General features: G+C 36.0%; 1 protein-coding gene across 3 annotated transcripts; it reads left to right on the forward strand.

Moving 5' to 3' along the window:
• The first annotated feature begins 92 nt into the window (after positions 1-92).
• LOC6619455 (host cell factor) lies at positions 93-11,780 on the forward strand. 3 transcript variants are annotated; one of them, XM_032724041.1, is made up of 12 exons: positions 93-731; positions 1,806-2,115; positions 2,173-2,384; positions 2,448-2,636; positions 3,010-3,161; positions 3,397-4,467; positions 5,152-6,240; positions 8,343-8,580; positions 8,648-8,802; positions 9,476-9,742; positions 10,602-10,965; positions 11,038-11,780. In XM_032724041.1, the coding sequence occupies exons 1-12, from the start codon at positions 416-418 to the stop codon at positions 11,178-11,180; spliced, it is 4,506 nt and encodes a 1,501-aa protein (XP_032579932.1). In that variant the 5' UTR covers positions 93-415; the 3' UTR covers positions 11,181-11,780. The 3 variants fall into 3 exon arrangements, with proteins under 3 accessions (XP_032579932.1, XP_032579933.1, XP_002043670.2); XM_032724042.1 differs by having other exon boundaries at positions 111-731; positions 8,651-8,802; XM_002043634.2 differs by having other exon boundaries at positions 113-731; positions 3,010-3,155.
• The last annotated feature ends 1,652 nt before the right edge of the window (positions 11,781-13,432 follow it).

Raw genomic sequence — 13,432 nt, forward strand, 5'->3', positions numbered from 1 at the left:
ACATAAGCACAAAACCGTTCGGTATATTAATACTTCTTCAAGTGTCAGCATACCAGCTTTTTTTATTTATTCTTATTTGGTATATGGTATTCATTTTTAGACATATTTCCTCAAACTTTATTAATTCGACTCAAACTGTATTTTGAGGCCATTCAGTGCTTTGATCGCAGAAGTTAAACTACAAGTTATAGTTGTTGGTTTTAAAATCATGTCTGGATGCTTTGTTATTGTTTTGAAAGGTTTTGCATTTAAGAAGCTAAGTACTAAATAAGTGTTTTTAAATCGTAATAATATATTTAAATTTTTATTTTCCAGATGGACTACACTCCGTGAAAGGAAATGCAAACCTAATTTGTAACTGTCTACAATATCCAAGTTATATATATTATCAAAACAATAAATTTCTGGCCATAATATGGAAGGCTCAGACTTTGTGGGTCCAGCATTTTCTTCAGGAGAACGAATATCGGCATCTGATTTAAATTCGGAGCATATTATTCAGGCCGAGAATCACAGTTTTGCAAATCGAATTTCTATGGATATAGATGTCCCTGATGGGCACCAGCTGGACAGCAATTTAACCGGATTTCGATGGAAGCGAGTTCTTAACCCAACCGGACCGCAGCCCCGCCCGAGACATGGACACCGTGCGATAAACATCAAAGAGCTCATGGTCGTTTTCGGCGGCGGAAACGAAGGGATTGTTGACGAGTTGCACGTTTATAATACTGGTAATTATATTGGGACTGTAGCTGTCTTGCCATATAACGGTATTCGGTTAACCGAAGAAGAACAAAAAAGGATATCAACAAAGTTTGCTTTGTAAGAATAGGATGTGAGGATGCACTCGCTCGATCGACTCGAATTAAAACATCGGTTTATCAAATAGTTGTGTTAATAGAATTTTAAAGTGATAATGATGACGATTAAAGTGAACATTTTTCAATAAATGAACATAATTAAGAAAAATGAAACGACATAAAAGTAATAACATTTCTAAATAAAACGTCACATTTATTTTAATATAAAACCTACACCTTATTTTCTATAGAAGTTTTTGCATTATAATTTAATGACAAGCGATTGCCCGACAAAAAAATATAATAGAAAAGTTATGGTGTTTAAATTGGTAATGAAATTTTGGTAGCTAGCATAGAAAATCTCCAATTTAACAAGAGAGAATGCTACAGTCGAGTTCCCCGACTATCAGATACCAGTTACTCAGTTAGTGTGAATGCGAACGCGAAATTTCGTAATTTTCAAATTGTTTAAATTTTTAAAAGTGTGGGCGTGACCGGCTTTAGGGCGTTAGAGTGACAAAAAGTTTTTTGACCAATTAAATTATGAAAAAACATCGAAAAAATGTTCAAAAATGTGGGCGTGGCAGTGTTGGGCTGGTTTAGAGTAGGCGTGGTAAATTTTCTTTTTTGCAAATCGATAGAAATTTACATAACTAATAAAAATGTGAAAAAAATATGAACACATTTTTTTAAAAGTGCGGCTATTGATCCTGATCAAAAATATATATACTTTATGTGGTCGGAAACACTTTCTTCTGCCTCTTACATACTTTTTACGAATCCATTCCACACTTTTACTCTACGAGTAACAGGTATAAAAAGACATGTAAAAGTTGTTATTATCAATCTGGCTGTCACAACTGTGCATTCAAAAATCTGATCTGACCATTACGGCCAGTCAGTATGAACGTCCAGTTCTTTCTATTCTTAAGAAATTAGACATATTAGGCATTTTTAAATGCCTATTAAATATATTTGTTCATATATTTCCGTTTTTAATTTCAGTTACTAATCAGTGGTACGTCCCAGTACTAAAAGGAGATGTACCGAACGGATGCGCTGCTTATGGATTTGTTGTGGAGGGTACACGTATGTTTGTTTTTGGGGGAATGATCGAATACGGAAAATATTCAAACGAGCTCTATGAGCTACAGGCAACTAAATGGGAATGGAGAAAAATGTATCCAGAGTCACCAGACAGTGGGGTGTCACCGTGTCCTCGCTTGGGTCACAGCTTTACAATGGTTGGTGAAAAAATATTTCTTTTTGGCGGACTAGCAAATGAATCGGACGACCCAAAAAATAATATTCCTAAGTAAGTTACATGTTTTCGAAAGAAGAATTTTAATGACTGTTTAAAAATGTTCCCTAGATACTTAAACGACTTGTACATACTGGATACACGAGGAGTTCACAGTCATAACGGAAAGTGGATAGTACCTAAAACATATGGGGATAGTCCTCCACCACGAGAGTCACACACAGGCATTTCGTTTGCTACTAAAAGCAACGGAAATTTAAATCTTTTGATTTATGGTGGAATGAGCGGCTGCCGCTTGGGAGATTTGTGGTTGCTAGAAACAGGTAACTCGATATCTCGATTTCTTTTTTAATATTTTTTATTGTATGGACTTACATTATTTAAAGACTCAATGACTTGGTCGAAGCCCAAAACTTCAGGGGAGGCGCCTTTACCACGCTCGTTGCACAGTTCTACAATGATTGGGAACAAAATGTATGTCTTTGGTGGCTGGGTTCCCTTAGTGATCAATGATTCTAAATCGACAACAGAGCGTGAATGGAAATGTACAAACACTCTTGCTGTCCTTGACCTAGGTAAGAATATTTGTTATACCATAACCATTTACTTGCGAAGTAGTAACAATAGAGGTATTTGACTAAGTGCCCCCCATAAAGTTTTTGGTTCTGACCCAAAGTATCTATATTTCCCTATTCTATGGCCATGGACGACAAATTTTGTCTCATTTTATTGACGATCGAAAGTGCATAAACTAAAATAGGTGGCAGATGATGTTTGATTAAGGAAGGTTTTCCTTAATTACTGTAATAATTGTAAGTGTTTTGATTAGCTAAATCGTGAGTAGTTTTCTGATAGGGCGGGATGACAAATCAGACACTTGCATGTAAGCTTATGCATTCAATTCAATTATTTTAAACTGAACTAACTAATCTGAATGATTATTTTCAGAAACAATGACATGGGACAATGTCACATTGGACACTGTAGAGGAAAATGTTCCACGCGCTCGTGCTGGCCACTGTGCAGTTGGTATTCAAAGTCGTCTCTATGTGTGGTCAGGTCGTGATGGTTACCGCAAAGCATGGAACAACCAGGTTAGGGTGAGCCATTTTATTTATGAACACACTTTTACCCATAGTTATTACATAAGAAATTTTCGATTATCTATCTAAATATTGTCTCTTCCCACAACTTAAATTAAAAATTGTATTTTTGTATTTCTAACTTAGAAATAGCCTTTAAGTTTCTTTCTATTCTACAAGTAGTTCTTCCACATAACCTGTACGCGTTTTTATCGTATACATTATATACAATATAAATATAATACCTTCACAGGTTTGCTGCAAAGACCTGTGGTACTTAGAGGTCTCCAAGCCCCTGTATGCAGTAAAAGTTGCGCTAGTTCGCGCTTCTACTCACGCCTTGGAGCTCTCGTGGACGGCGACCACTTTTGCAACAGCCTACGTTTTGCAAATACAAAAAATTGAGCAGGCACTAAATACAAGCTTGAAACCGTTAAGCAACAACATTGTTCAACAAGGAACCACGACATCTGCTGAAACTTCTGGAATTAATGTTTCAACAAATAGATCTGGGAGTGCTTTGGGTCTTGGTGTCGAAGCCACATCTACAGTCTTAAAACTAGAAAAGGAATCTTTGCAACTGACTGGATGTCAACCGGAAACAAATGCTCAACCATCTGTAAATGACTTGTTGCAATCAATGTCGCCGCCTTCTTCCCCAGCGTCTCGTGCTGATAAAGACCCACTTTCGTCAGGGGGTGGAACTACCTTTAACTTATCAACATCCGTCGCTTCAGTGCATCCTCAAATATCTGTAATCAGTAGTACCGCCGTAGTAACGGGCAACGACACAGCGTCCACAAGTGGCGCCATTAATAGTATATTGCAAAAGTTTCGACCAGTTGTTACCGCTGTAAGAACGTCCACAACTACTGCGGTATCTATTGCTACCAGCACGGTTGATCCTTTGTCTGTGCGAGTACCAAGTACGATGTCGGCAAACGTTGTTCTTAGCTCTTCAAGTAGTACATTGCGTATTGTCCCAAGCGTAACATCGCAGTCACTACGTATAGCTTCTTCTCAAGCGAGTGGCAGCAACTGCCGGAGTAGTTCTGCAATAAATATATTAAAAACAGCTCTTCCAAACGTCGCCGTGCAATCTCAGCCTACATCATCGGTCACCACCTCCATTGGTGGAAAACAGTACTTCATTCAAAAGCCACTTACCCTTGCTCCAAATGTTCAGCTTCAATTTGTTAAGACCAGTGGTGGGATGACTGTTCAAACTCTTCCAAAGGTCAACTTTACGGCTTCAAAAGGAACGCCCCCACATGGCATTTCAATTGCAAACCCACATTTGGCGTCTGGTATTACTCAAATTCAGGTAAGCATGATAAGTATACACATAAATAAAAACGGAACTACATATAAAATTCAATGGATTATTTAAAGGCTGTGTAATCGAGTGAGCTACACTTTAATTATATGTAAATCTTTGAATAGCGAACTAACAGACATGTTTGGCTAAATCAGATCCGGTATGACTACAAAATAAAAGATCGCGATCCTCGACTACAACTCATCTATTAGGAGTGCGAGAGAAAAATGTAAACATGCATTTTGTACCTCGATATCGATTCAGCAATATATGTTCATCCGGTTTAGAGCCTTAACGCAAATAAGGAGTTATTAAATGCGTATTTTTGAAAAAGTATTTGTTTCTTCGGTCCCAGCGCTCCCAGTGTTTCATGGCTGCTCGAGTCAATTTTCTGTAATATGTCCGAATTATACTCTATCTTCTTATATTCTCCCGAAAATTGGTTCAGTGCTTCATTTAGCACGCGAATCTTGTTTTATCTCGCAAGTCGATGGTGTACCAATACTTATAGACAAATCTTTCAAGAACGTCAGTTATCTTCGGTGCTTAGTCGAAATGTTAAAAAAAAATTCTATTTGTGTTCAAGCGACATTTTTCGAAGTATAGTTTTTCTTTGATTTCACTGTAATTTGATTGCCTATAAAACAACGAAGAATAATATTTACCAAGTTTTAATTTCTAAATTTCTAGGGATCGACATTGCCCGGAAGTCAGCTCCAAAAGCCCATTGTGTCCGGCAACGTTTTAAAGCTTGTATCGCCGCATACGATGGCCGGTGGAAAATTGATTATGAAGAATTCAAACATCTTACAGATGGGCAAGGTAACTCCAAACGTAATGGGTGGAAAACCAGCTTTTGTCATAACTAATAAACAGGGTACGCCATTGGGAAATCAGCAGATCATTATTGTAACCACTGGTGGCAATGTGCGATCTGTGCCAACTAGCACAGTTATGACAAGTGCTGGTGGCTCTGCATCAGGGACAAATATTGTAAGTATAGTTAGCTCAACGTCGACCACGCCTAGCCCGCTCCAGGCATTAAGTGGACAAAAAACTTTAATATCCAACCAAAGTGGAGTTAAGATGCTGCGAAATATATCATCAGTACAAGCATCATCTTCAATGACATTTGGGCAAAAACAAAGTGGCACTCCCATTCATCAAAAAACGGCATTGTATATAGGAGGCAAAGCTGTTACCGTTATGAGCACCAATACAAGTATGGCTGCATCCGGAAATAAAGTTATGGTACTACCAGGAACAAGCTCAAATAGTTCTCCTGCTACTACAACGGCGCTGAGTGCCAGAAAAAGCTTTGTTTTCAATTCCGGAGGTAGCCCTCGGGCCGTCACTTTAGCGACCAAAAACATTAATGCAAAATCTATAACACAAGCGCAATCAGTGACGGAAACTAATAATCATTCAGTCGCTACTATTAAAGACACAGATCCAATAGATGATATTATAGAGCAGTTGGATGGAGCCGGAGATCTGCTAAAGCTTTCTGAAAGTGAAGCTCAGCGTGGATCGGAGGAGAATGAAGATAATGTTGAAAATGCAACGTCTTCATCTGCCTCTTCCATGTATACCGGAGGTGATACGGCAGGGCCATCGAGAGCTCAAAACCCTATAGTAACGGAACATCCGGTTGATATTATTGAAGATGTCTCCGGCGTGAGCAGCACAACTGACGTTAACGAAACTGCAATAGTAGGTGGTGATACAATAGAATCGCTTAAGATATCGGTGAAGGAAAACGATGATGTGAAATCTATGGTAAGTGCATATGTATTTTTAACACGAGAGATTATTCATTGTTGGTTTTATTCGCTGATAAACCTTTATTCTTAAACTTTAAATTAATTGGAAGCGTTTCCGACCATATAAAATATATATATTCTTATTCTAATTCGTTTGAACGCCGAGATCTCAGAAACAATAAAAGCTAGAAGGTTGAGATTAAGCATGCCGATTCTAGGAACATATGTGCAGCCATGCTGCCACGACCACACTAACGCCCAAAACTGACACGCCCACGCTTTTGAAAAATGTTTTGAAATTTTTTGATATTTGTATTAGTTTTGTAAACTATATAAGAACAAAATATATTTATAAGCTGAATCGTTATAAAATTCCGCGTTGTCATTTGCACTAGCACTCTAGCATTCTAGCGTTTTTTTTTTTACTCCAACAGTCCCTTACCTACCATTTTTTTTTTTGACAAAATTGCTGAAGTTGGTAAGCTGGAATAAGCTTTCCACATTGAGTTTTACTGGTTGATGTAGCTAACTAGCAACTGGTCTATATTGCCTCGTCGGTCGTTTATGTCTTAACATTGTTTCCTCGGTCGCTCTTTCTAATAGATTTGGTGTTAGGTTTCAGCTCGACTTTGAAGAGTGATTGTGGTTGTCTGTTTATGCTTAGGATGCTAAAAACAGTTTTGGTCTCTAAACTCGTATTATTTATCGCCTGCGTAATCTCACTAGGTGTTAATTCAGACTCCATACCCTTAAAAACGACTTGGGGCCCTTGCTACTTTTCAGTTGGTAGTAATATTTGTTATTTTTATTTAAATATTTATCAAGAGTCTCTTTGGTTTTTACTTGGACCTTAGCTCGGCTCTTTTGTCCCGTTTGTCAGTGCTGTTGTGCCCATTGCCTCATAGTTATCTGCCAATATTGGAACTCTGTTCTTATACTCTTCGCTGGCATAGATAGTTCCAGTTGATCTTTGCTTTGTTCCTGAGGCAGCCATAGAGCGGATAACTCTAGAGCAGCAGCTCCCCTTCAATACTAAAATTCCTCGACCGGAGTTTTCCTCGCGAGTGTTCGAAAAATTAAAAACAAATCTCATATGCTTATAGCAAAGTAGCAAAGTTTCGTACACAGAAGTCAAGTCGACTTCTGTCGTGGATCTGCCGCGGCCTATGCTCGCAGTTCATATTTGTTGTTATTTTAAAGTAGTTCAGAGCAGTGCACTATGGGAAATTTGACCGTTTTTTGTGGCCTAAATTAGTAAATTAATTAATTATTATTTTTATAATTAATTTTTTGGATAAAAATATTAAGAATATTTTTTTGGTATTTACAAAATCAGAGTCAAGTAAAATGAGCTAGGTATAGACTTCCGAATACACCGTATAGACTTACGAATTAATCGCTATTGAGGTATATTGATATAAAAATGAAAACAATTTGATTTTATTCGGTTCACTTGAGGGTAATGTGAGAAAACCAGTTGGAAATGCTGTATGCTGGTAGTGGGCTCTACGGACATCTTCAAAAATAACTAAAAATATCATAAAATATTCATTAAAAATAATAATCATAACAATTTAATAATGCGAAACACTACTTACTGGTTTTGTATATTCCGCTTTAACGAAATTAGCATAGCAATAGAAAAAGCCGAATCTATGTACATAAAATCACTTAAAAAATTTCATAAATAACTTTTTATTGGATTAATTTTCATAAGAGTCAGTTTTCGACGAGTGAAAAATTAGAGAAGAAAACGTACATGGGTGTTCATGTCCTCACGTCGTGACCCCAAAAAATCAATATTGCAGTAAACAGGTCTCACATTTTTATTTATTTTTTGGGTTTTTTTGAATTTATTAGTTATGGTACCGCTGCACTAATTGTTGTTGTTGCGAATGCAACTCATGTTGCTCGCCACGAAGAAATGAATTTATAAATCCTTCATATATTATTGACCGTCTGCTATAACTAATTGTTGTTATAAGTAACAGGTGTATGGAATCGTTTTCAATTTTATAAAGTGTTCACCTTCATCTGCTACATTATCGGCAAATCGTAGTAAATCGTTAACATTGTTTTTGAAATAATTATTTATCTTTTAAATATATTTTTCTATAGGGTGAAAAATCAATAGTATCCGATGATTGTCATCAGCCGACAACTTCCGAGACGGAAGCGGCCACCATCCTAACCACAATTAAGTCTGCTGAGGCTTTAGTTTTGGAAACTACAGAAATAAGGAAAGATCATAGAGGATGTGCTATAGACAGTTCCAAAGAAAATCAAGATGAAAATAAAAAGTTTAAACAACGGCAAGAATCTTCACCATCTCAAAATATTCACCAATTCCAAAATGGTTTGTTAATTTTTGGAAAACGCTTTATAAGTTCAGAAAATTGTATATATTTTATATATTCATATAGTAGATGGCTCACAATTAGAGGCTCTTGCTTCCGCTGCATTACTACAAGCTGCAACATCAGACGCCACAGCATTGGCGTTGAAAGAATTGATAGAACGACAGGAAAGTGATACAAATACCAGAAGTAGCAACATTGCCGAGATTCAACAAAATAATGTATGTTCAAGTATATACATATTACCAAAGACACTAGAATAACCAGATGCGTAACTTTATACGATTTTTGTTCACAAATTTGACAAATTAAGCCCTTTACTTTATAAGTTTTTGGTCTTTAAATCTATTTTATTTGTTATAAATTAAAATAGTTTTTCAATCATTTGTTTTACATTGTTTAACATTGTTTAACGTTAAGGTTATAATTATTTCAATATTGTATAGAAATAGTAAAAGCCGAATCCTATGTACATAATATTCCAAAGTTAATTTCAAAAATGGCTATATTAGCATAATTTCCATTGGAATATTCAGTTTGCGACGTGTGAAAAGTTAGAGTAGACACTTTCTAGTAAACATCGATTCTTAAGTGCTTATGATCGCACGTCGTCCCTCAAGAAATCAAATTTGCATTTGCATGTTTGTATTATTTTTATGAAATATATTTTTTAAAATGTATTTCCTTTTTTTGGAAAATTTAAGTTATAACTTACAAAAGCTATAACTATTCCAGATCGCAACTTTAACAAAAAAGTGGCTGCAAAGTGCAAAACCAATGTATGGCCGTTACGCATCTTGTTTTCCTAATGTCTTTGATTAGCAGAGATAAGCTTTGCTTTGTATAAAAACAGTTTTTTTTAAGTTACACTTTGTTTTTTTTTATATGTTACAGGTTCAATCCACCTTAGCGGTCGTAGTATCAAACACCTCCCAAAACGAAAACCAAAAATGGCACACAGTAGGTGTGTTTAAGGATCTTTCGCACACAGTCACTAGCTACATTGATTCGAATTGTATTAGTGATTCCCTTTTTGACGATATAGATGTGGATAATCTTCCAGATTTCAGCAAGTTTCCACGCACCAATTTGGATCCTGGAACGGCATACCGTTTTCGACTGAGTGCTATCAATTCTTGCGGACGAGGAGAATGGGGAGAGGTTTGTGATGCACTTATTTTATTCAAGATATTTAAAACATATACTTATTTTTATTGCTTTATACATTTATACACATCCATTACTGGTGGTGTATATTAAAGTAACTTAAATGTATGTAAAATGTTTAAGGAATTTTCTATCATATGAAGGAAATGTCTGGCCATACTCCAAAAAACATCTTAAAATTTTTCGGGAACTCAAATACACCGTTCTGTCTGATCCCTTTTTAGCCACGACACAGTAAATTTAAACGTAGAAGCCGTATCCTGGGCAGGCCCGCTTGTCCGCAAAAACTTTGTAGTTTTGGAAATTGTACAGTGAATAATTAAAAGATTGTTAACGTCCACAACCTGAAACAAGATGTCACTCGGCTCTGTGATTCGGATGCGTGGGGCCTCGTTTTCACTTCTCGCTCACAAGCGTTCTTCTCGCACTTTTGGTTGTCCATTTTTGGACTCATATGGACAGGTTCTTCTTCACTGGTAGGTTTCGCTGACTGCCAGACGCTCGATTCTCCTTGTGCACTTATTTCCATTATAACCCTTAATATACATTCACCGCTTCTACGTCAGTGGCAAGACACTTAAGAAAATGTTAGAAAGTACAGGGGTGATGCAGTGTAGTGAAAAAGTTTTAAAAAGTCAAAAGAAACTTGTAAGAAAAATAATTAAATCAAAAAGCGTGGGCGTAACGCCCACTATTTTGTAAGGTTTGCGGATGGACAGCGACCTTGCTAGAGACTTCAGAAGATATATCTACTTTATAGAGTTGGAGTCTTAATTCTACCTGTCTCATACTTTTCAACTAATCTTACGAGTATCTAGTATAAAAGTGTTCTATATATTGCATATGTTTCCAGATATCCAGTTTTAAAACCTGTTTACCAGGCTTTCCGGGTGCCCCCTCAGCTATTAAAATTTCCAAGGATGTCAAGGAGGGCGCTCACTTAACATGGGAACCACCACCAGCTCAAAAAACTAAGGAGATAATTGAATATTCAGTATACCTTGCAGTTAAGCCTACTGCCAAGGATAAGGCGTTGTCCACTCCACAATTAGCTTTTGTGCGGGTTTATGTCGGTGCGGCAAATCAATGCACAGTGCCGAATGCTTCACTATCTAATGCACATGTGGATTGCTCAAATAAACCAGCTATTATATTCCGGATAGCTGCTCGCAATCAAAAGGGCTATGGACCTGCCACTCAAGTTAGATGGCTGCAGGGTAGGCTTTTGAATTGCTTTAATGAAATTTAATTGTTTAGTTTGTTAATGATTTTCGAAATCGATTTTGCAGATCCCGCGGCAGCGAAACAGCATACACCCACAGTTACGCCAAATCTAAAACGTGGACAAGAAAAATCAACTATTGGAAGCAGCAACATAGCAAACACCTTCTGTTCACCACACAAGCGTGGACGCAACGGATTGCATGATTGACATACTGAATAGTAGCATAATCACTCATATGTGGGCATATAAATGATGGGTTAAATGTAAAGTATGCTATTAGCTTTGCCGTTTTTACAGCTTCCAATAGACTCTACGCTGAATTCAAAATGATTACAACGAAACTTGAATATAATTGCTATTAATGCAGTTTTCTAAGAGACTGCTAATTATGATTCATGTACATTAAGCCAGTGTGGTTTGCTTTAATGCTGAAAATAATAAATTGACATCGACAATTTTTAGCAAACATTTTACTTCAAAACATTTATAAATTATGTTGTAGCAGTGTAAAATATGATGTAATCTACCATGTGGAAAACGCCACTGCTTTCTAGTAAATAATAATATATAATATTTTCCTTATCATGAACTTTACGACACCCATTTTTAAAAATACCACTCTACTGTATATGTATGCTAATCATGCTAATCTTCGGTAAAATGAAAGTAAATTTAAAAAATGTAAAATTATTTACAATAGTAATACTTTTGAAATAAAAATAAGAGTGAATCTTGAGAGATCATAAGTTTGTTCGGACGAGCACTGTTTGACGACTACACTGATTCAGATCAAGTATATATTTGCAATTTGTATGACTTGTATGACATGAAAATGTCTTATTGAAAAGCATAGATAGCGTTTGGAAATTTCCTTTCTACAACATACATACGAGTATCTAGCTTCAGGTATTCAGAAGTTATTGAAGTCTGAAAGTCAGCTATTTACATCTGTTTTCGCGCAAGACTACCTGGTCTTTCAAAAAGTCGTAGAACAAAGGGTTCTAATGTGAAGTTTTCAAGGGAGAAAAATGATTATGATTTTAAAATATCGTTTTGTTGCAGATAGGCAAACCAACAAAAATTTTAGTTTTAAAAATTTTTTTTGCACAAATAAGGTTGTCATTCGACAAGATTTTCTTAAATATATTTGTGGTTGATTTTACACGTCATCAGACTTAATTATTAAAATCTTTACTGCTATAATTTCCCTGCCTTATCTCCTACCTTATAACTTTCACATAGTTTGTTTGAATTGTTTTCGTTTGATGTAATGACATGATCGGGCAGCTAAAGCAGATTTTAATTTCTTCGTGTATATATACTCACTCGCATAAGTCTGCATACACCCCCAAATTAATTTGAAAATCCAATTAATTTGAAACAACAAAAATGGGCGCATAACTCACAAAACCATTTGAGTTTAAAATTCATTTTTAAATTTTTGTGCGAGTAAATGTATAGTGTATATTCTTGATCAGTATGAACAGCCGAGCCGATCTGGCCCTGTCCGTCCGTATGAAACTATAAAAGCTGTATGGCTGAAAGCATACAGATTTTGATAATATAGACGCAGTGCAAGTTTGTTGACAGATGTTGTCACGCCCACAAGCCGCTCAAAACAAAATGTTTAGATTTTTCTTCGTTTTATTGTTTATCTTGCCAATTTATATCGGTATACCAAAAACACTTTGGTCACGCCCCTTCATACACCTAGAAAACGGTCACGCCCACACTTGAAAAATGTTCAAATGTTTCCCACTTAATTCCCCAATATCTATCGATATCCCAAAAAAATAATGAAATTTCGCGTTCGCATTTCCACAAGCTGTGTAACGGGTACCTGTAGTCGGATAATTCGCCTATAGCATTCGCTCGTGTTTATGTATAGATTCAAATGTGTCATTGTTCTATAATAACAAAATATATTTCTTAAAGTAAAAGAAAACGGATCCTTGTACAATAAGAAAATTAAAATTGATGAATTTGAATATAATTAGGCTGCTGATACCTACACCGATATGCCTAAAACATTAAATGCTTATAAACTGATATTCCAAAACCGGAAAACCAAAAATTTGCATTATTTTATCAAATCCTAGTTTGAAATATGCAAAATTCTTGTTTATAATTTTAAGATCTACATAACATAAAAATCCATATCAAACGCAAATGACAATGTTAACACACAAGCTTTGACGCAACGGATTGCATGATTGTCATACCATAGCATAGCATACCATAGCATAGCATATTCACTCATGTATTCATATAGATTGTGGGTTAAATGTAAAGTATGCTATCAGCTTTGCCGTTTTACAGCTTCTAATAGACTCTAATACTAAAATCCATGTCAGAATCAAATGACAATGTCATTTATATAATCTCAAAAACTAGTGTTACTGTAAACACCCCTTTTTGTTGAATTTTCCAGTCAAACTACTACGTAAAGCGACCAACAA

Source organism: Drosophila sechellia, chromosome 4 (assembly GCF_004382195.2).
Source record: "Drosophila sechellia strain sech25 chromosome 4, ASM438219v1, whole genome shotgun sequence".
In the NCBI taxonomy this organism is placed as follows: Eukaryota; Metazoa; Arthropoda; class Insecta; order Diptera; family Drosophilidae; genus Drosophila; species Drosophila sechellia.